Here is a 23121-nt window from a genome sequence, read left to right on the forward strand (position 1 = left end):
TCTTGATTTTGAACAGCTTTAACTTGGTTTTCTCTTGTTGGCTGACACCAAACAGATTCTATATGCTTAGATGCATGCCTATCACATAAAATAAAATCTTGCTGACTATTGCAGTAGTTCTGTCATAATTGTTGTGGCACACAGAACGGTGTGCATGGGCCAGGAGAAGGGAACAACATCTAACTGCCATTTTTGTTTGTTTCGTTTCTCTTTAGTTAGCAAAAGAGATGGGAGAATCACCTGATATTATTCAAGAAGAAGCCACAGAAATCCTGGATGAGATGGGCCACAGTATGCAGTTAGGAGCTGTCAGATTTTTTGCCTTTACGCTGAGCAAAATATTTAAACGGCTTTTCCAGAGAGTTTGTGTGAATGAAGAAGGAATGCAGAGAGTAAGTAGTGGGGTGGGGTGGGGGAAGTTACAATATTTTCATACCAATCACTTGGACAAAGATTCTAATCTTTGCTCCAAGTAACAAATATGAAAAATACCTTTTTTTAAAAAAAAAGACTGCACTTGTGTTTATTACTGCATTTCTTAATAAGTGTGTGTGTGGGGGGGAGACAGATGATACGTAAGTATTTTAGAGGCAAACTGTCCGCAGGACTTTTTGTACATTTTCCAAGTGCTTCCTATGGTAAGGAATACTTGCAGTCATGTGTCAGTGATTCTGTTAGATCAGCCACTGAGAGAGTTTTTCTATCTGTTATTATAAATTTAATAATGCATTTAGCTGAATTGGGGGTGAAAACCTAACATAAGCCATGTAACAATGTGGCTGAGTGGGTTGTATGTTCTGCAAAACCTTCATACAGCGAAGAGTGGTGAAACATTGTGGACCTCTGAGACAGGAGATGCTTCAAGTTTGCCCCAGTTCCCTGGGAAGCTGTTGTCCCCCTGTTTCATTGCAGGATGCTGCTGTTCTGGAGGGTGCAATGTGTTCCCTGGAAGACAGCAATGTCAGCCCTTACAGCCCCTATTGGGTTTCCCATCCCCATCAAAAGGGATTTGAATTGGACTATCATGTAAGGAGATGGCCCTGACTTTTGAGTCCTGTGATGCTTGTGAACCACAGGTTGCTAGTCTGGAAACTACTGCTCCAAATTTCCTATGGTTCCATGCTGAAAAAGGTACAGAGTATGTGGACAGAGGAACCACCTTCAAACAAATCAGCTTCTCTTTGCCTTAAGCCCTGTGAAGGTCTGTATTTGTAAATTTCAACAGTCAGTCTGTAAATATTGGAACAATATTTTTTTTTTTTTTTTTTTTTTTTAGTTGCAACACGCCATTCAGGAGCATCCAGTTGTACTGCTGCCCAGTCACCGAAGCTACGTAGACTTTTTGATGCTGTCTTATTTGCTATATACGTATGACTTGGCTTTGCCTGTCATTGCTGCAGGAATAGGTAAGTATGTTCTTTTAACAATGTTTTCAGGATTCAGAGAATCGGTAGCAGGGAGTCTTGTAGCTGTTACTATAAGTAGTTGTGTTTAACTTCTGTTCCAAGTACGTCTGGTTAAAACCTCCTTGGGTGAGATGCTTACGGTGTCTGAAAGCTTCTCATAGGTGCAGAGTCCAATCAAAGGTGAATGTTTTCATAGCAAGTTTGCCCAGAAGTACCCCATCTATAGACGCAAGGCTGTGGCAAAGATAGGTGTTGTGAAGAAGACTTCTATAGCGCTTTTTTTTCTTTTTTTGCCTGGGAACAGGTGAAAACTTGCCAAAGAGCTACTGTCTATGCAGCAGCTTTTGTGATACCTTATACAGTTTTAAGTGCGGTCACTGTAGCCAGATATGAAGTGCCAGCCACCTCATGCTTGTTGCTGATGGGACTGATTCCCTTGGAGCATTGGCAGAACTCTGTTACGTGAAGTACTGAGAGCAGAGCTGGCTGGGAAATGAAATTTCACATCAGAGGTCATGATTTCAGGCATACTTAATTCTAAAGCAGATGAAGCCAGTATATTTGTGGGGAAACCGTTATTGAAGACTTAACTCAGAAGATATTTACTGTTAAATGTGTTTTTTGAAAATCCAGACTCTGGCAGCACTTAACTGAGAAACATGATCTTGGAAGTCTTGGGTATCAGCCAGGCCTTCTAAGCAGGCAGACGACAGCCTCAGGTCTGGTGCAGCACTGTACTGCGCACAGGCAAGCTAGCAAAGATCTGGGAACCTACTACTCTACTCTACTCTACTCTGCTTTTCCGATTTAGTGGTTAGTTAGTAGAAAATCAGCGGAAGCTGGGAGAATGTGCCTGCCAGGGAAGACGAGATTCTGCTGGTCTTTGGGTTAGTGGTATCTTGCCTCTGGGTGATGCAAGTTAGATTCTGGTGAATTCAGAAGTTGATAGGTCTCATAGCTGCCTTGACCAAGGTGTTGCAGCTGCTTACCTGTTGCGTATTGTTCAGAATCTGCTCACATGCTGCCATAGGTATTGGTGTAAACTTTTGCTGACTTTTGGATTAGAGCCCTTTCGAGTTTTGGGCCTCAAAACAGTATCTTAAGATACTATCAGTTTAGCTTAGAGGGATTTTTTTAGTGATTAACATTTTTTAAAGTGTTTTGGATGTTTTGGGGTCAAAGTTCTTCAGAATTAGGGGCTTGCAGCCTGATTATACTGCTGCATGTGTGTATTACTTTAAACTCCTCTGAAGAAAACACAGTTCTCTATGGTTGTAGTTGTATTTACTGCATATTGTGTTTAGAGGTTCACAAGATGCGGTTTACAAACTCACTCTTTTGTGACTTGTGCTGAGCGGAGAGGACACTGTCCTGTTATAGGTAGTAAGTGCCTCTGCTTTGTTAGTTATCTCTTGGCTTCAAGTAGGATATGGATAGATCTATGGGGATTAGCTAAGGGAAGGTAAACAGTTGCCAGTAACACCAGAGTACATGCTCATACAGAACGTTAGCAGGAATCTAGCTGGTGCCGGGATCATGTTTCTGTCTCAGGTCTTGGGAGCAAGTCAGAGGCACGGAGCCGGTGGGGCGGGCTTGAGGTACGTGAAAAGATGCGTTTCAGTCCCAGTTCGTGGGGCGGCAGTGTGTGGTGGGGAGAGGCGTTGGGCATGCAGCCAGCATCCTGGTTAGGGGATTGAGTACGCGGCAGGAGGATGGAAGTAAGGGAGGGGATAGAGTCTGTGTTGGGGTGAGAGAGGGAGGGCAGCAGGAAAGCAAGGGAAAAAGATGGACCTCTGCACACGGGAAGCTCTGACAGCTGCTATTGCTGCCCAGGGTCCTGTAGCCTATTTCCTTTTATCTATTTTTTTCCCTGATCTCTCTCTCTCTCTCTCTCTCTCTCTCGCTCACTCACACACGTGTGTGTGTGTGACATATTATATGACATTTTCAAAGCAGTCATTGTCAGCGTTGCAGCTGGAAATGTGAATTTATTTTACTGAGTGAATATCTGTTCTCAAGTGTTTCATGGATTGAGGTGGCAAGAAGGTTGAAGTGGCATATGGCCAGCTGCTGTGTAGACTTGTTTTAAATGCTTCCCTAAGAAATTTGTTAACACTAAGTGTTTCCTGGTTTTGACAAGTTAAGCGTTGACCATCATTGCTTACAACTAGAAAACTATAAAAAATTGTAGCTGGTTTGGTGTACACCTCCTGAAGTGATGAGTCAGGATCATAAATATTATAGTGTAATTGGTCAGTTAATTTCTGTGTCTTCTGGGACACATTCAGTGCTAACTGATCTTTCTGAAGATGAGCAACACAACGTACTTCAAAAACTTAGTCTTTATTATGGTTGAAATCTGGCCATCTAAATTATGAAAATAAATTGCTCTAAGTGAATGCTGCTTACAAAAAAGAATTGAAAGCATATTATAATATGCCATTCATGTCTACATAAGTCTTGCTAGACAATGTGAAAGCAAATAAAGGTATTTGCAACAACAGAATCCTTGAAAGAGATCTTCTTTATTCTGGTAATTGAATCAGTGTATTAGAGAAAGTGGTTGATTCTGCTGGCTGATATTAATAAGTTTTGTGTGTGTGGTTTTGGTTTTTTGTTTGTTTGTTTTTCAGATTTCCTAGGAATGAAAATAGTTGGTGAACTGCTGCGAAGGGCAGGTGCCTTTTTTATGCGACGTTCCTTTGGTGGGAACAGACTCTACTGGGCAGTGTTTGCTGAATATGTAAAAACGATGTTAAGGGTAAATAAATTACTGAACTCTCAAAATGTATGCTTAAGAAATACTCTGTTGGAACAATTCATGTGAAATATGCACGATGTTATAGCTATGTAATTGAAAGTCTTCACTGTGATCTGATTAATGCATTTTACCTCAGAATTGCTGTAGGTGAAGAGCATGCATGCACTCTGTTGTTATTACAGTTCAGCAGTAGGTGGTAAACAAATTGCTGCTCATCAGTTGCTTTGGATCATGTGCCCATATCTCATGACAGACACAATATTTTTGTTAATTTAACTCTATGGTGTGGCAAATACAACGGATGAATATAGGCTTAGAGATGACTGAAGTTAGACATGCATGGCTTCCATTAAAAAAAAAACTTACTTACGTTTTAAGTACTTAAAACTGTTTGTGGTCCGTAAAGAAGAAATGTTTTTATTTTTCTGACCAGCCTTTTTTTTTTGTTTTACTTTTGAAGAGTGGCTATGCCCCAATTGAATTTTTTCTTGAAGGGACTAGAAGCCGCACTGCCAAGACTCTGACTCCAAAGTTTGGTAGGTTTGTTGAAAACTTGGAACTTTTTAAGATTATTAGTGTTTTCATTAGTGGCTATGTGCTTCGTAAGTTCTTCAGACAGGAAGGGATGTTAAAATGGTGGGAAATCAGTGAAGTCTGTCAGAGTAGTGGAAAACACTATGCTTAGAGTTCCAAGGCCATACAAAGAACGGCAGTACACATCTCTTGCACTCTACTGCTTTCTCTCCCTTTGCTCCATTGTGTACTTAATTGCATAACTGTTCCCCGTTTTCTTTCTAGAAAATAGGCGTCCCCTAACCAGCAGAGAAATAGCGTAAGCTAACTATAAAAGTAATGGGGAGTCTTTAGAAGGAAGATGCTGTGTGAGTGCAGAACAGTGCTGCTGAAAAGAGTACAAACAGTTGTCCAAATGCATTGCATACGTTTACCTTCTGTTTTAAAGCTTGGGCAATGTCTTGTGCTTCTGCTTGCCTGAGGAGAGGACAAGCACAATGCACATGTATTAGCAGTTTCTAAAATTTGAAGATTCTTTTTTCAAAGTTAAATTGCAGTTGCTTTTCCCTCCTTGAAAAAGACAGGTGATTCACTTTTTTCTTTTTTTTGTCTTTTTTTTTTCCAATTTGCAGGTCTTCTCAGCATTGTGATGGAACCATTTTTTAAACGTGAAGTCTTTGACACATACCTTGTTCCCATCAGCATCAGCTACGAGAGAATATTAGAAGAATCTCTCTATGCATATGAACTCCTAGGAGTCCCAAAGCCCAAAGAATCTACATCTGTATGTAAAATTCCTTAAGAACAGAACATAGGTGGATATATACACACCCTGTAGCACCAAAATTTGAGTTTTGCTCTTCCCATTTTCTTAGGGGTTGTTAAAAGCCAGAAGAATCCTCAGTGACAATTTTGGTACCATACACATCTACGTTGGCCAGCCGGTATCACTTAGAACCTTGGCATCTGGGAGAATCAATCGGTGCCCATACAATTTGGTTCCCAGGTACCACATCTTTCCATGGCGTATGCACAGGAAAAGCATTTGTTTAGTCCTCACCTATGTGAAATAATTAAGATGTTCTCTCGTGCTTTGTTTTCAACTTCTCTCATCTCCCCTCTGTCTGACTATTTAGACCGCTGAACCAGTTTTGTCTGAGCAGAGGCTTATCATGCTTGTGATTGGGTGTTTTCTGCAACAGGTTGTTACTTGCGTAGCTTTGTACTGTGTTTGGAAGATGCCATTTTAAAAATTAATGATGATGCATGAGCCAGGCAAAGCTGGCGCTCTGTTTTCTGAGAATTCGGTGGTTTTGCTACTTAAAAATTCAGCCTTCCTCTCCCTTCTTACTTTATTACTGCAAACTGTTAATGTGATCATGTGCCAGGGAGCTGTAGCTATGACTGGATTGGGTGGCTTTGCAATTTGTTATACAAAACACAATGCTTTTGAATTTTTTTTTTAAGATAGCAAGTGTACAGCATCAATACAGAGATCTGTGTTTCAAATACTATTGTGAAGTTACTGATGTTTAGCTCTGTACTTCTGTTCTACGTAGCACATAAATAGAATTACCCTACAGATGTTAGGTGCTATAAAGTAGTTGTGGATCTGGGAGCAATACAGACGAAATAAGGAAGGGTGTGATATATATTCCAGTTTTTGGAGCTCTTTACCTTGAACTGCATTGTTCTTTTCAGGCATCTTCCCCAAAAACCATCTGAGGATATCCAAGAATTTGTCAGTGACGTAGCTTATAAAATGGAGCTCCTGCAAATAGAAAACATGGTTTTGAGCCCGTGGGTGCTAGTTGCTGCTGTCCTGCTCCAGAATTTGCCAGCCATGGATTTGGAACTTCTAATAGAAAAGACCCTGTGGCTTAAAGGCTTAACACAGACTTTTGGAGGATTCATTGAATGGCCTGGTATGCAGAGAAAGTGTTATTTTTATTCCTTTTGTTGCTTGTGAAGGATAAATTATATTTCTGTGAAAGCAGTGTATGGTGACAACTTTACAAAGTGTTTTCCTCAGAGTTGTAAATGGTTTTGGGGATATGCTTAAAAATGATGCTAAAACCTGATGGGTTTTGACTTTGCCTGCAGAAGATAATACTTTGAAAAACAGTTAGGTGGAAGCAGAACAGATACTGTTATATCCTGAAGTGTGGAATGAAGGGGAAATTATAAGGTGCTTGTATTAGAGTACTGAGTTTTGCCTAGCGTCTGTCTTTCTGAACCTTATGTAAGTCACAGGCAATTACCTGCTCTGCAGGTGTAATGCTATGTTTATGGGTTGATATTGACTGTAGTATAAGTTGTTACTGTTGCAAAGAACTAGTGGAAACAAATGGGTGAGAGAAAATCAAAACTGTAAGTTGTCTGTTTATTTTTAAATTTCACTTTATTCTCAGAAACAGTGATGACTTCTGGGGAGAAGGCTTCTTTGATGGTTTTATTTATACATTTATACACACAGACACTCTTTTTTATGTATATAATGTATATGTATATATTGGCTGCTGAAAGGTTGATTCTCCTTCCAAACTTTTTGAACAATTGTTTTAAACTTCTCTCTGTGAGGCAGGGTGACACAGGTTATTAATTTTAGAGCCTCAGGACATAAGTGGTGAAGCTAGCAAAGAAAAATAATGTGTAATGCAAGTACGTTTAACTTTTCACTGTAGGTAGACTTAAACCATGGATCTTTGCTTTTGTAGTCGTGTGTAATCAAGGATCCCTCTCTGTACTGCAATAAAGAAGTAGGAGCAGGCTACAGTTATAACAGAACTCCATCGTTTCTGGAAGGAAACCACTTCTCCTTTCAGGGATCTGTGCTGCAGCGAATGCAGACAAGGTCTGCTCCTGCCAGATGGGTAAAAGGAAGAATTTCATGGCAATATTTAAACATCATTTAGAATCTTACCGCACAGTGAACTGAAAAACATGCCACATTTGCATTTCCTTATTTATTTTGTTGATATTGTTAGCAACAACGAATAAGCTTTTGCTTTAATAGTTGTGATGTAGTCAGGGAATAGCAAATAGGCACAGTAATGAAATAGAGGAATGACAACAACTGAGCAGGTTTTGTTGGAGTGTGCTGGCCCCACTCTAGGCATGAGTTGCATAGAAACAGGGTTTGTTTTTTTGTTTTGGATTGTCAATCATTTGAAAGAATAAATATATTTTAAAGGCTAATTTGGTCACATCACCAAGTCAGCAACTCCATGTACCCTGTCCATTCTTCTGTCTCCAGGCAGCTAGTTGTTTCTGCCTTTGTCATGCTGGTTGGTTGTTACAGGCAGAACATTTGCTTGGCAAAAAAAAACAGGAACTGCAAAATTACTTCCTCAGACTTCTACTTCTTATTACATTAGAAACTTGGGAGCTTTAGCAAAACTGGAACAAAGTAGGCTGAAGGAGCAAATAAGATGCAAGGAGATTCTACGTGAAATCTATGTTAAGGGGAAAGAATATAATTTTTTTTTCTTTAAAGGCTATAATGATTTGATATGCTTGTGGTGCTGTGAACATGTAAGGTGTATTTTAGTGTTCAGTATGAAGTTTTTATTGTTTCCTTCCTTGCTTGCCAAAGAGTTCCCATTTGATGCAGGGAATGTTTTGGTAGTGTTTAAGGTATTCTAAAAAGGTGAGTGTATTTTCAAGATATGGTGCTCTTTACCCAAATAAAGTTTGTGGTGTGTCACACTGACAGAAAAGCTTGACCAAAGCCCACAGGTTTGTGAAGCTCATGCCTGCCTTCGAAGACCTTTGTTGTTTAAAAAAAAGAAAAAAACAACAAATCCAGGGACTTCCTTGCTTTAGGCATTTTAAAAGGATTATCTTACAAAACAAGAGGAGATTTGGGTTTAGGTACAGTCTGGCTTCTCTTTGAGCAGTTATATTACGTAATGATACTTACGTTAGGGTTTCTTTAAACTTAATTTGGGACGAGGCCTTCCTTGTATATGAGAGTTGAGGAAATACATTATAAAGACTTGTGCATCTGATTGAAAACTTGTAGTGTCAGAAATGCCTAAGCAGAAGTATGGTCTCCATTTCCTTACTGATGAATGTATCCATCAAACAGATCTATCCTCTTTTATTTGGAGGCTCAGAATACTTGTTCCAGAGACAAATATTTGTCACTGTTAGCAAGTGGAAGAATTGAAAGTGCTTCAATTACAGAAATGTTTGCGATTTGTTCTCTCCATCTCATACTACGCCTAGGCTGCCAATTCCTGGTATGGATTATTTTAGAACATCTCTCTAACTGAATGTTTGGTGTAATAATTGCTCTTCAGTAATAGAACTTAATTAAATACTGGTGCATTTTAGGCTGTTTCAACAGAGTTTTGTTCCCTCTTCCATCTTCCTGAGTGTTGTGTTTTCCTACTAGGTAACCTGTGTGCCAAAAAAGCAGTCGTGTCTGGCCTCACCCTGCATCCCAACATTGCTCGCCTTGTTGATGGCTGTGTGGTCCTAAATGACAAAGGAGTGGAAGATGGAGCTGTAGGGGAAATCGTCTTTAAGCGTGCTCTGGCTGTCCTCCTGTGTGCCACCTACAGAAACCAGCTGCTGAACGTGTTCGTGCGTCCATCTCTGGTGGCAGTTGCCTTGCAGATGACACGCAGCTTCAGAAAAGGTAGGTTTGGGTAGCTCTGCGAGCCTGCTGGCTTTGCTTCTTGCGCTGTCAGCTGTGAGAGGAGCACGAGGTTCCTGTGGCTGCTAGTGAGAGCTATCTGAGACAGTTACGCTCTGGATAGGGTCCCATGGCATAAGGTGGATGTGTTGGGAGGGGACGGGGGTATTTTGCTTGCCTTTTTTGTTTCTTTACCCTTGGATGCTTCTGAAAGTAGGTATATTCTGCCAAGAGGGCAGGGTTAAGATGAGCTGAGCCCTGTTACTAAGTGTCTTATTTTGTTGGCATTTAGCAGGCCAGCTTTTTAGGGTGCAAATTACACACAGCTCACACTTGGATACAGCGCAGCCAGTTCTGTCTTTCTTCCCACTACTGTTTCTGAAGTATTTCAGTGTCTTCCAATACTTGGCTTGTAGAGAAACTTTTCAGAATACGTATCTTAGTGTTATGCAGCTTCTGATTATGTGGTATTTAATGCACACTCTGAGAAGCTGCAACCCCCTGCTCTTTCCTTTTGGTAACAATTGAATCCAGTGCTTTGAGTACTTGCTGTTCTGTTGTGGTGGTTTCTGCTGTATATGTATGTATGCTTTTAATGTCAAGTCCAAATTTTATTTGAAGTAGGTACTCTCTCTAAAATCAGGAGTAAATGGCTTTTCACTTGCATGTTTTAAATTATGTTTTTAAACAACAGTACTTTACAATATTTTTTTTCAGAGGAAGTCTATAGCTGCTTCAGCTTCTTGAGAGATGTTTTTTCTGATGAGTTCATCTTCTTTCCTGGCATTTCATTGAAGGTAAAAACATCCTTTATACAAAAATACTGATAGTCAGTAATGCAGCCCACTAAAATAGCATCTTATTTCAGGGCTCTACCGAACAAGTGCTTTGTGATAAACACCTACAGTGGTATCAACCTGATCTGTAAGCAGGAGAGAGAACTTAAAAAGACATCATTTGGATAGTTGCAAAACGTTGTCCGAATCCACAAGGTTGCATATGTAATCTTCCCCCCCAGTAAAAAACTAAAAATTCTGAACTATTAAAATGAACTGTAGCAGAAGTTTGGCTTTTTTGCATAAAGCTACTAGTCTTCCAGCACAGATGTAAAAATATATGTAAAGCAGTCTTTCAAAAGAAGTGTAAATACTGTCCTCTTGCTCTGCAATTATGAAACAGACCTTAGGCTGTGAAGAAAAAAGTGTTAATGTAGATTTAATTGAATTCTATTCACAGAGTGGGTATGTTTTGTCAGCACAGAAAAAAAACAGGAATTCTCATTGAGGGTACACCAGGATAATTTTTCCTAAAACTCTTGCAGGCTGTGTAACAGAGGGGCACTGCTGCTCTTCCAGAAAGTTAAACTATAGGTATTATACCAACTAATGATCAACCATTGTATGCCCTTGTTATCTTTGACAAATAGAGTATGCAATTCTAAATTTAAGTACCTATTGTCCTCTGGTTGATTATACTCCTGCTCGTGCAGCTGTGATCGGCTGTTTTGTGTAGCTCCATGTGTGTGGTCTGTGATGGCAGGGCTACCAGAGGACTGTGCCAACACCCAGTGCCTATTAAAGCACGCCTCTGTGCCCACTTCTCCTTGACTGCACAGCGTGGCGGTAGCTACTCTGTAGTGTTTATACAATGGCTAATGTTCTTCTTATACCTTGAACTCTGAAGGTTTTGATGTTCCTGTGCATTAGTAAACTTTCTTAATATATATTTTGATGGTTCATGGTTGAGCTGTCTTAGCTTTTTGTTACTGGCATTTATCTCACGTAGATTCAGATAGTACATTGCGAGCACTATGAGAGAAGTGCTTATAGTACAGCCCGATTTAAATTTCTACAGCCAAAATCTTCTACCGAGTTGAGGCGATGCAGCCTGTGAAGGTTTTTGAAGTGAGAACTTTCCTAATGGAGTAACAGCGTCCCTCAGAGTCTTACGGAAGCTTTAGTTGCATCCTCTTCGCTTGAAAAGTTTCCCCTCGTTTCACCCCCCACGCCGTACAACCCTTACTCAGACAAAGCCAGTATTGTTCCTGCATACTGCCTTATCACGGGGCTCTGTGTGCTCTCCTAACGCAGCTGGAGACAGGCAAGCTGTGAAAACTGCAGGCAGCGCTTTGCTCTCTGCAGGACTTGCTGTGTCAGCTTGTACACATCCTGCTGGGTCGGGGCTGGCTCTAGTCCAGCCAGCTTAAAATGCAGGTGAGCATAGGTTTTATTAGTAAAAAACACTGGTTCAGCGTCATACCCGATATAAACTGGTACGTCCACGTGTAGTTTTTATCTGGATTTAAAGCTGATTAAATGTGATTTTTATCAATGCTAAGGCCAAATATCTGATGGTGATATTTGTGATCTTTCCTGCCTTAAAAAAAGAGATAAGTATAATTTTCATAATAATAGTTGAGACTTGCGGCTATATTAAAATCTCATAGATTTTTTTGTATAGAAAAGAATTGGGCCTTTTTCTAAAGGCTGATTGGCACTGTTAAGTTCTCATTGTTAGCAATTGTTGCCTCTTGCAGCTTTATGCACCAAAACCAAGCAGGGAATGGGAAGGTGACTGGCTGTGACTGGCTTTACTGGAGTCACATGAAAGAGTTGCTCTAACGTCAAGGGATCTCTTAGCAACCCACCCGTCTAGTTGTCCATGTGTCTCTCATGTCTGTGTCCCATCCCTCGTGTTCTCTGTGTGTGTATGTGTGTGTCCCCTGCGTCCCCGACCCCTTACGCCGATATTGGCAGTAAAATGGTTTTGTCGTTGGCATTTCCATAATTTGTAAGTTCTGGCCGTTGTGTTGCCTCTTTTGTAGAGGGCAGGTCAGTGAACTATGTTATCATTTATTGCAAGCAGTGGACATGAGATAAAGGCAAACCCTGGCTCTAAAAATAAATAAATAAAAACACCCACAGAAAAAAACCGAAACCAGACAACCTGACCCTATTCTGACAAAATCCTGAGGGAGCTCAGGCTGGCTGTTAGAATAGCAGCCACAGCCGCTTTCTCTGCTCCTAGGCCTGTTGTGCATCGAGGTACTGCTGTGTTTAAGGACATGTTCCTGCTGCCTTTTTATAAGGGTATTTCTGGTATATAGGAAAATTTTGGTTTGAGTCTCTTAAGAACTGAGTTCGGAAATGGAAGCGGTGTCCTGTTGTGTGGTTTTTGTTGTTGATTTTGTGGGGAAAGGTAGCTGCGCTTACTGTAGATGTTAAATTTTCAGTTATGCTTCTCTCTCCCAGGATTTTGAGGAAGGATGTTTTCTACTCACAAAATGTGATGCCATTCAAACAAGTCAACAGGAAATCTACCCTACCGACAAAGGAAGTGTTATAGTGTCTTTCTTGTCAGCTATGTTCAGACCTTTTGTGGAAGGTTATCAGGTATGTTGTTCTTCAGAAAATTATCTTTTTTCTTCTTTGTTTTATAGGGAAACTAGGAGAGCTGTGATACTTCTGCAATATAAATAGCGACTGTTTTCATGGCTGGGGAGTGTAAGGGTTGAGAAATAGTAGTAATAAATATTTAAACATCACATCCCCCACCCCCCAGGATCTTGATTTCAGCTTTTGACTCAGATTTTTCCAATTGACTAAAGCAGAAACTACTTTGTAATGTGATGGCCCATTGTGGCTTTATGAGTTTCCCAGGGAGTGTGCTGCTACCAGGTTCATTGTTCTTATGAGGTGCTCTTGCTTAATTCAGTTTATGTGGGCTGTCCTGCCAGGTGCAGAAATGAGTTTGCATCTCATATCTGATAGCTTTTTTGGGAGTCATTAATTGCATCCATATCTCTTCAAATTCTTCTGGTTTTCCAAGTTTTTAATAAGACTAAACACTTACGTTCCTGTAATAAACAATGTATAGAAAAACAGGAGGCTAAAATCTCGGGTATATCAGCATCAGATTGGTGGGATTGTAGACATTTGAACCTAGTGGAATCTGTTAATGATCTGGTGTATGACTTGGGCTGAACTGTACTCATTTGCCCAGTTTTTCCCATCTGTTTTAAGGTATTGGTTTAAAAAAATTACACTGAACACAGTGATTGTGAGAACAGGAATATTCAATTAATGTCTAAGGTAACTATTATAGTAATATTGAATCTTATTTTAATATTAGGATTCTCATGCCTGTTAAACAGTAATAAAAATTTCAGATGCCCTATGTAATGATACCTTTTGAGTTCCTCTCCTACACTTCTCAAAGTGTAACAGTATTACTTACTTATGAAGGCACATCTGTTTGTAATTCATAACAATTCATAACAATCAGAAGGATAGAAGTGCTAATTTTTTTTTAAAATGTTAGTTAATTTTCAGATACCTCTCAAAGGAAACAAAAGAAGCCTTTACCGAGAAGCAGTTTATACCTGGAGTCCGCAACTTCGTTTTTCAGCTTCTTGAGAAGGGTGTGTACAGCTGTTATGCAATATGATTTTACAAGCGTAGCCTGTTAATGGATAGTGATAAAACTTTTAATTGTGTTTCTGCTTTCTCTGTAGGGAATACACAGTGTTATGAAGCACTGTCTTCTGACATGCAGAAAAATGCCTTAGCAGCTCTTGTGCAACTAGGTGCAGTGAAGAAGAAGAAAGTGTAAGTAACACTGGCTTTTTGGTGCATAGAAGTCAGTGTGTGGTCTTACTGGCAACTCTTAATGACTGAGCTATTGCTATGAAGCAGAACAGCAGAACCCCGACTGCCTGAGCACCAGTCAGGTGAAGGTTGGTTGGGTTGACCTGAGTCGTGGTGAAGACCCAGGTGGTTCCTTTCTGTACACATCGTAGAAGCAGAGTGGCGCCCCCTCATAGTGAAAACACTCCTGTGGGACCGAGCAACAAAATTCATTAACTCACTAGTAGGCTTCTTCTGACTCCCTGTGCCTTTTGCTTTTCAAAGTTTCTCCCAACGCTTTGATAAGCAAAGAGAACAGTGCTGCTTATTTTCAATAGAAGAGCTACTCTGTGTGTGACAATGAGCCTCATCAGGCAATGTAAGCAATAATCAGGATACTACTAATTTTTGGGAGGTTTCAGCACTGACATCTCAAAGCAATTTAACTGAAAGCTTAGTCATTGAAGTCTTTTAACACAGTTCATGGTTTATAAGCCTAAGATTAAAAAACAGCTATTGTTATACAAAAATATGGTGACATGCATTTCCTGTTATCAAATTAATTTGTGTTGTGGTGCTTCTTACTGTATTTAAAAGTATAACCATGGAAGTCCCGGATCCAACAAGTGCCCACATTGTCTTGAGTGTTCCACGGAATGTAGTTGGCAGCTGACAACTCTGAGCTATTTTCTTATGCCTCTGTTCAGGCAATGAATTGGTTAAGGTTTGTAGTGTTCTTGGGAAGTGCAGAAAGTACTGTTGTTGTTACATCCCCTGCCATGTCAGTGTGCTAAATAGATGTCTATAGCTAAATTCCCCTTTCAGGTAAAAGGAATAAATCAATTGAGTGCAACAGAATTTGACATCAGCTGAAGATTTGGTTCGGTTTCAGAGAGATATTCTTGAAAATTATATGATTGAAAACAAACAAACATTCTGTTCCTGCAGTTGTCCCTAATAAAAATCAAGATGAGAGAGACATGGGGACTGTGAACAAGAGGAAGGATAAAGAAACCATAACTGTCCTTGAGTACAATCTGCTTAGAAGTCTGCCATGTCCTTAAAATTAACGTGTGTGCTGGTAGGATGAGAAATATGATGTAATTATGAAAATGTTTAGTTCAGATTATTTGTATAGAAATGACTGGAATAAGAAATACTCATTGAAGAAACAGGGTTTTTTCTTTTAACTGTAGGTCCAATGGATTCGCTTACAGTGTAAATCAAGAGGCTGTCAATAAAATCCTGGACATGTTTGGTAAGTGTTCATTAATGAATTTGAAGAGAGCTTCTCAAGTTATAAATTACTTTGGACAATGCACATAGGTTAGATGTAGTGCTTTTTTCCCTAGTAGTTCCTTAGATTTACCTGTATAAAAATCTTGATATTTTTTTTTACAATACTTTTTCTGGTGTCATTGACCGCAGCTTTGACTCTCCCTTCTTTATTTGAAATACTGTGCAACCCAACGACCAAGGAGAATGAAGCAAAAAGTGGTTTAATGGAGTGGTACTTAGAGCATTTTGATGTTAAGTATTTACTCTTTTTTTTTTTTTTTTTTTCTTCCCCATTAGACGCCAGGATACCTGTACAGAAACCTGTGGCTGCACGACTCTAGGTGGTCCCTGGTGCTGTGACTGGAGGCGAGTGCCTGCTGGAGCACCCACCGCCCCCAGCCGGAGCGGGGAGCCGGCGGGGTCCCCCCTTGCCCCGCCAGCGTGGGAGGTGGAGGGGCGTCCCTCAGCGGGGCAGCGCTCCCTGACCGCTTGGGAACTGCTGCTGCCCGGGGTTAGAGTTGTATTTGTATCCTCACCGGGTTTTGTTTTTTAAAACAGATTAAACGTTGTCTTTTTTTTTTTTTTTTTAATTTTTTTTTTTTGGCTAAATATTTAAAGAGGCGTGCACAGCAATGGCTACTTAAATACATTTTTCTAGACTTGTAACAAGGAATGTGCTTGGTTTCAAATATTTCATGGATGTGAAAATGTAACAGGGAATTAAAATACTTGCTATTAAAATTAATAATTAGAAACATACGTTGCTGGCTGGCTAAATGTAAGAGAAGGCCCTTGGCAATGAAGAGCACCAATCAAATCTCGGGCAATCACCAGAAATGCTAATCGTGTCGGGGCTTGCTTGCGTTTGGGGGATTTTCTTTTGGCATTAATTACTTCACGAATGTTATATTTTAAAAATGAATTAAAGCAGCGCCGTTAACGCCTGCGTCCTCGCTCCCCTCGCTGACGGCGGCCCGTTCGGGGCCCGCCCCCGCTCCCCCGGGCAACCGGAGCGGCGACAGGCGGTTGGGCCGCCTACCCGCCGCCTCCGCCCTCGGGGGCGGGCGCTTCCGGCGCGGGGCACCGCCCTTCCGGCGGCAAGATGGCGGCGGGCGTGGAGCTGGGCTTCGCGGCGGCGGCGGGGCCGGGCGGCGGCTGGCGGCTGCGCAGCGCCTACTTCCCCAGCAAGGTCGGGGGGCGGCCGGCGTGGCTGGGCGAGGCTGGGCTGCCGGGCCCCGCCGCCCTGCGCTGCGGCCGCTGCCAGCGGCCCTGCGCCTTCCTGCTGCAGCTGTACGCGCCGCTGCCCGGCCGCCCCGAGGCCTTCCACCGCACGCTCTTCGTCTTCGCCTGCCGCGGCGCCGCCTGCTACCGGCTGCCGGGCCCGCGGGGGCCCCTCTGCGGTGAGGCGGGGGGCGGTGAGCGAGGAGGGGGCGGGGGCCGCCGGCCGCCGCCCCGCTGACTGGCGGCCGCCTCTCGCCCGCAGTGTTCCGGAACCAGCTGCCGCGACGGAACGACACCTACCCCGAGGAGCCGCCCCCCGAGGAGCCGCCGCCGGGACCCGCCGCCGCGCCCCCGCTTCAGCTCCGCGGCGGCGCCGCTCTCTGCCGCGTCTGCGGCTGCCCGGGGCCCCGCGCCTGCGGGCGCTGCCGCCGCGCCGCCTACTGCGGCCCCGAGCACCAGGCGCTGGACTGGCGGCGGGGGCACCGGCGGGCCTGCGGGCAGCAGCCCGACGGAGGTGGGTCCGGGGGGCCGCTGCAGGGTTGCCCTTGGCTCCGTCGCGTCCGAGCTGTGGCGGCAGGCACGGTGCCGTTGCAGAGCCGGCCGGACCTGCCTGTTGCTGGGGTAGGGGCCTGCAGAGGAGGGAGAAAAGAAGGGCCCATCTCTTGCGTTATCGTTTGTAAGGAAACAAGCAGTAAGTCGGAAAAGGTAGCAGAGAGCAGATGCTTTTCTTTCTCTTAGAAGTTTACTTCATGTGACACGAGAACGTGGGATCTTTGTTACTCCTGGAAGGCCGATAAATGTAAGGCGTACCTGTGGTCTCTTTCAAAGACCTCTTTCTGTCCGCCTCATGTCATAAAAAGCTGGAAGGATGTAGACCAATTTTTTTTCCCTTTGCAGGCTACTTTTAAGATGGCTTATTCATAAGTTGTAAAGGAACATACAGAGGTGATGCCTTCACAGAGTACTGTGACGGTCAGTAGATGAAAAGAGTAGCTCCCACGAGTGTGCTATTTTAGAGAGCCTTTTCTTAAACCATCCCCTCTCCTGCTCTCCTCTTGTTCATACGCTTGTTTGTCTGCTGGTTGTTAAAGGGACACGTACAGAGTATTTAAAGTCTGTTTTTGAGTCTTCAGAAGTATCACATTAATAATGGTGCGAATAAACGCGGTGTGTGTGATCTGTCTCCCATCATACAGTGTGGGGTGCAAGTCCCAAAAACTTTTTGGATTGTAGGAAGTGGAAATAAGCAGAACGTTAGGAGTCGATTTGTGCAAATCAAGTTATGGGTCAGACATTTGAAACATTTAATTGAAACAGTGAAAACCTGAAACGTACCAGCACGTAGTTAATACCGTCATTACAGAAGGTACGCTTGATGCATTTGTGGAAGCTTTGCCTACTCACAATATCCAAAGGAAAAATAAGAAAAAACGGTACGGCCTCAGGGCGTCTGATGCACGCTTGGCTTGTGCGCGTGTGCTAGGCGGAGTGAGATACGCACAGAGCTGTCCAGCTGCAGGTTTTGGTTTTTAAAATGCAGCTGCTAACACTGTTGAGTCCGTCTTCTGCATCTCGTAGATTTACAAAGATTCAAAGCAACGCATCACCTATTGTAGTTTTCTACTGTCCTTAATACAAAATCTTCCTTATCTTTAAATCAGGTCTAGCAGTGATGTAAATCACTCTTGCTTATGCAGTGTTTGTGCTGTATTTTTGCTATGTGGTTTGCCGTGTAGCTTTTGGGGAGAAGGACGCGTAATATGAGGTGACGTTGTGAAGTGGTATCTGTTTTCTGTTTTGTAGATGACTCGGCGGATGCAGTTCCCGAGCATAACGAATTCCTTTTTCCAGAATATGAAATTTTGATAGAACCTGAGGAACCAGAATTTCCTGCTGACAGCAGCGTAGATCCTGATGATGAACAAGGAGCTGGAGATACATCAGAGGACCCGAAAGAACAAAAGGAACTGAGAGCTATAGGCGGTGCAGGTAAGAAATAAGATGCTGTCTGTAGTTCTTCCTAATGAAGCCGGTATGACATCTTTAAAATATAAAATACTGTGATTTTTAAGTGTTCATTGTTAACTACTGGTGACAAAAGGCTAAATCTACAGTCATTTGCGATGCAGGTTTTTTGTACACATCCCGTAATACAAGTTGCATAATACAAGGGGAGAGACTTACTAAGCCGCAGCCCCAGGAGCTGTTGAAGCGGCTGTTGCTGCAATGAAGCTGCAGGTAGCTGGGAGTTACACTGTGTCCCTGTGGGCTTCCCGCAGGTAAGGAACAACTCCAGTGGGAAAAACAGGGCCCTGAGGGGCTGCTGCTGGACACTGTTGGCACCAGGAGACTGAGTTAGATCGGCTTGGCTTGACTTGCTTCAATTTGTCTTAATTTACGGAAAATGCTTAACGAATCTCCTTGTCTGTGCTAGAAGAAAACCGTTCTGAGGCTATTTTAATTGACCGTGAATTAAGCAGTTGGAAGTGCAGGCCCCCCCCCCCGCCCCGCCCCAGAACTGACGAGGTGCGTGCAGCTCACCCCACCGGCTTTGCACACCCCCAGGGTGGAGAGTTCGTGCTGGTACGGGGGAAGGCTGCTGGGTTCCCCGCTGTCCCTTACTGTGGGCTAAGGCTGTCTCGAGACAGCCCGGTGCCCCAGGTTGATGTGAACGTGGGAGTGTGAGAGAGACACCCTTCGGTGCTGGAAACTGGCGTCTGGCACACGCACGGCACGGGTGGCCTTGCCCAGATGTCACATGCGGAAGGTTCAGCAGCCTCAGCGATCCCCGCTGGGAGCCATAAACTTTGGTAGATTAACTCCTTTCCTTTCCAGCGTTCCGCTGCTGACATCTACGTTTAAAATGCAGCTAAAACTAGTAAATGGGTATGTGAGTGACTGAATCTTAATGTGTTAGAAAAAGAAAAAAAGAAGTCGTAGTGATTTACACAGGGAACGATTCTTGAGAGCAAAATGCACTTACAGTATTGTTTTTAATTTCTGGCTGTCTTGCATTAGCCTTTAACCTTTGTTTTTGGTTTTTTTTTTCTTGCTTAGGTGAAGCATTTCAGTCCTTAGATGAAGAGACATTGGAAGCAATGGCAAAACATGAGACTAAAGAAGACAAGATCTTCCAAATGTTTAAAGAGCGAGTAGCTGCCGAACCGGAGCAGGTCAGAAGATGGGGCAGCCGTAGAACTCACAGGTTCTGGCTGAGCATCCTGCTTGCACCTGCAAAATGTTTCACTGTCTTTCATACCTACGGTTAGAAATGGTGATGGGGATGCCTCCTCATCCTCCGCACACCTTAACCAACATACCCTAATCTTCCTTACGTGCAGAACTTGATTCACGCTGAAGTAAGAATTTAGGACCTGCTCCTCTGCCTCACACAGAACTTGGCCAGGATGAGGAGGCACAGGGGCGCTGAAGCCGACACGGTGGGGGGAGGACCTGCCATCCTGTGAAGTGGTTCTAACCGAAGGGGGTGGGGAACCATCGCTCTCTTCCCCAGCCTTTGGCCCTGTTGGCTTTCCTCCTCAGCAGAGCCAAAACTTCAGAGAGGAGCTCTGTCACAGTCACCAGCTGCATGGGGGGGGGGGGAGGGGTTTGACTTTTTTTAAGGTTGAAGAAATTAGTGATGGCTTTAAAATTTCAACTATTTTAAACAGAAAGCTCCCCCATTGCTATTTCTTGCTAACACAACCCAAGGGAACATCAGGAAGATGTGCCAGGGGAGGTTTAGGTTGGACATTAGGAAAAGGTTCTTCACTCAGGGGGTGGTGGAGCACTGGAACAAGCTCCCCCGGGAGGTGGTCATGGCGCCAAGCCTGACAATATTCAGGAAGCATTTGGACAACGCCCCCAGACATATGGTGTGAATTTTGGGGTTGTCCTATGCAGGAACAGGAGTTCAACTCGATGATCCTTGTGGGTCCCTTCCAACTCAGGACATTCTGTGATTCTATGACAAGAGGCTGAAAAAAGCCACATTGTCAAACAGAAACATGGTTCCTGGTTCCATTCAGAGGAAACACAGGCCTAAATCCATGAAAGTGGTGGAGGAAGAAGAAATTCTCTCCATGTTTTACCTCATAGCTGAGGGGTGAGGGTGCACATCCAGAAAGCGGGAGACTTTGAGTCTGTTCCCTCCTGTTTGGGGTAGGTGCATCACCTCCCTCTCTGATCACCCCCGTACTGACTGATCTGCGTGAGAGTCCTCTTGTTGATGATGCCTGATTTGCTATATACATATTTAGATAGTAACAGAACAGCAAGGGACATGAGTGTCTGAAAATACCTCCTCCTCGGATGCTGGGACAGTCCCCTTGCATTTAGATGCAGAACTGCAAACGGAAAGAGCTTGGTTGCGTTCCTGGCTCTTCTGCAGACGGCTGTCTGCTGATCTATCGGTCTGCTGTTCCTCCGTCTCAAGGCTATAAAATACCAGACCTACCATTTCTGGGTCCCTTAATGAGAGAAATCAAATCATTGCAATTTATCCCTGCGCCATTGAAAAAATGCTGTATGAATACATGCATGATTCACACAGTTAAGAAAGTTTTCTATAAAGAAACTGTCTTACTTAGAATACCGCATCTGCAACTGATAGACTTTGCTGTGGGTATTGCTTAAAGGAACTGACCTTGTTCTGCACCATCTTACTGCTTTGTCTATGTCAGTAAATACCAATTTTATACCAAGATGAAAAGACAGTCTTGAGAACTTACTTAAACTGCTGCTCTGTTTCAGATTATTAGATACTGCAGAGGAGGAGAAGGCCCAATCTGGGTATCAGGTGAAAATATTCCTGAAGAAAAAGATATCCCAAATTGTTCGTGTGGTGCCAAAAGGATTTTTGAATTCCAGGTATGTAAGTTAATGTAAAGATAATATAGGTAGTGTAGTTCAGACTTAACAGGCTCAAATTCTGTAGGTGTTGGCTTGTAATTAGAGCAAGGTAGTTGAAGTTGCTACAAACTAACTCGCTAAATTGTACAGAGCCTTTATTTACTATTGTAACTGCTTTTTCCTATAAGACTTTCACACAGAGAAGGTAGGTTCCCATCTGATAATTTGCACCATCCATAAAACGGTGCACTTGTGAATATGGACCTATCTCTTAAGTAATAGGAGTCTGATATTGTGTATTTTTAAAAAAAAAAAAAGCCTTTATGATGTAAATTGGAAACATGGCTGGCTGGAAGCATTCAGCTGTAAAATTTTGAATGCTAGAAGCATTATGTATGGTGAATACACTTAATGTCATGCAAAGACAAAACATAATTATGGAAGGAGGGTTACAAATCAGGCAACGCTTAGTCAAATAAAACTTCTGTAGATAAAATAATTAGGGCCATGCCTTCCATTCCCTGTGCATCTGCTACACTGTTTTGGGAATTCCAAATTTCTTTCGTTTGAGCTGCTGTGTTACTTAGTAGCTTTGATTGGGATTTTGGTGTAAGAGAACATAAACGACGGCTGGACCCTTCTTTGGGAAGAGACGCAGGGAGAGGGTGGAGGGCCGCGGCCTGCCTCTAAACCCTTGTTTTTCCTTGAAGATTATGCCACAGCTCCTGAACCACCTTCAGGTTGACAGCCTTGGAGAGAGCATTGACTGGGGAACGCTGGTGGTGTACACCTGCGCCGACAACTGCGGTGAGGGAAATCAGTACCTGGAAGAGTTCATATGGAAACAAGACTTCTCTGCAGGCTCTGTTTAACTGCCCTCGAGTTACTACGCTGAGTCATCTAAATAGAGTACTTGCCTTGTTTCAGTGCATCTCTGCACTTGGCAAATAGGTGATTGACCTGAAGTCACGGATAGCTGCCTATCTCTAACAGCGATAGACCCACGGAAAGTAGGCCTTGGCAGCCTCTCTCCTGTGCTCCACAGGAGCTTCTGCTTCAACCTGGTAATGAAGCCAGATGCATTTGTTCAGTGAATTTCTCTTCAAATCTCAATTCTGAATGTTGAAATAAAGATGAAATATTTTTGGATTGGTAGAAATATCTTTTGTTGGTGACTGAACTTCAGGAACTTAATTGTTGTCTGTGAGGATTTTCTTTGCGCTACTCAAAAGTTAATTCGCAGAGAAAAGCAGGCTGCTGTAGGATCATTTGAGTGCTTATGCTCAGGAGGCGTACAGAAGTCACAGCTAAGACAAAGCTGCGTACTTTCACTGTGGAACTTAAACCTGCTTCTCTTTCCCAAAAGGTACACTGATTCTAACCTGGCAGTTGTTACATGTTCTGATTGAGTCGTTATTCAAGGTAAAATGCACAAGAATTGTTTTATCTGACTTTAACTCAGTTAATAGTTTTAACTATTTCTGCATGGGACTGTCTGGTGCAGAAGCAGTTTAAACCGAGCCAGCCATACCAGAACATGTTTGTCTCGTCACTTACTGCCGGTAGCAGCAGATTTTCAAGCTGAATTGTACCTCAAGTCTGCCATCTTTGGTGGAGTTCAAAAATAAGTGCCTTCTGCAGGGATTCTTCTGATATTTGACTGCCACATAGCTGAGGCAAGAGAGAAGTGAAACCATAATGCTGAATTTACTGTGGTAGTTGCTTAACTACTCCTGTGGCTATAGCTACAGTTGCAGAAAAGATAAGGCTGCTTTTTTTCTTCTGGTGTCTCAGTATAGAATTTACTTCAGCTGCATGTTCCCT

The 23121-nt window shown here is 42.9% G+C and overlaps 2 protein-coding genes across 6 annotated transcripts in view; both read left to right on the forward strand.

The window, feature by feature from the left end:
- GNPAT (glyceronephosphate O-acyltransferase) overlaps positions 1 to 15982 on the forward strand; it is a 23258-nt gene extending 7276 nt beyond the window's left edge. For 2 of the 3 annotated variants that reach the window (XM_087776152.1, XM_087776153.1), the window contains exons 3-16: positions 216 to 392; positions 1277 to 1406; positions 4040 to 4167; positions 4628 to 4703; positions 5313 to 5464; positions 5556 to 5686; positions 6382 to 6605; positions 9080 to 9325; positions 10040 to 10119; positions 12574 to 12714; positions 13643 to 13742; positions 13836 to 13929; positions 15123 to 15205; positions 15523 to 15982. In XM_087776152.1, the coding sequence (XP_087632278.1) occupies positions 216 to 392; positions 1277 to 1406; positions 4040 to 4167; positions 4628 to 4703; positions 5313 to 5464; positions 5556 to 5686; positions 6382 to 6605; positions 9080 to 9325; positions 10040 to 10119; positions 12574 to 12714; positions 13643 to 13742; positions 13836 to 13929; positions 15123 to 15205; positions 15523 to 15566 (1806 nt within the window). In that variant the 3' untranslated portion in view covers positions 15567 to 15982. The remainder of the gene's footprint in view (positions 1 to 215; positions 393 to 1276; positions 1407 to 4039; positions 4168 to 4627; positions 4704 to 5312; positions 5465 to 5555; positions 5687 to 6381; positions 6606 to 9079; positions 9326 to 10039; positions 10120 to 12573; positions 12715 to 13642; positions 13743 to 13835; positions 13930 to 15122; positions 15206 to 15522) is intronic. The other variant, XM_087776154.1, reaches the window with a different exon arrangement.
- Positions 15983 to 16293: 311 nt separating this feature from the next.
- Positions 16294 to 22446, forward strand: PDCD2 (programmed cell death 2). Of its 3 annotated transcripts, none has more exons than XM_087776865.1 (6): positions 16294 to 16625; positions 16709 to 16960; positions 18250 to 18435; positions 19504 to 19651; positions 21199 to 21315; positions 22008 to 22446. In XM_087776865.1, the coding sequence occupies exons 1-6, from the start codon at positions 16328 to 16330 to the stop codon at positions 22024 to 22026; spliced, it is 1020 nt and encodes a 339-aa protein (XP_087632991.1). In that variant the 5' UTR covers positions 16294 to 16327; the 3' UTR covers positions 22027 to 22446. The 3 variants fall into 3 exon arrangements, with proteins under 3 accessions (XP_087632991.1, XP_087632988.1, XP_087632990.1); XM_087776862.1 differs by having other exon boundaries at positions 19504 to 19619; XM_087776864.1 differs by having other exon boundaries at positions 18298 to 18435; positions 19504 to 19619.
- Positions 22447 to 23121: the final 675 nt, after the last annotated feature.

Source organism: Nipponia nippon, unplaced genomic scaffold (assembly GCF_047370975.1).
Source record: "Nipponia nippon isolate SJK-2023a ecotype South Korea unplaced genomic scaffold, ASM4737097v1 scaffold_4, whole genome shotgun sequence".
NCBI lineage: Eukaryota > Metazoa > Chordata > Aves > Pelecaniformes > Threskiornithidae > Nipponia > Nipponia nippon.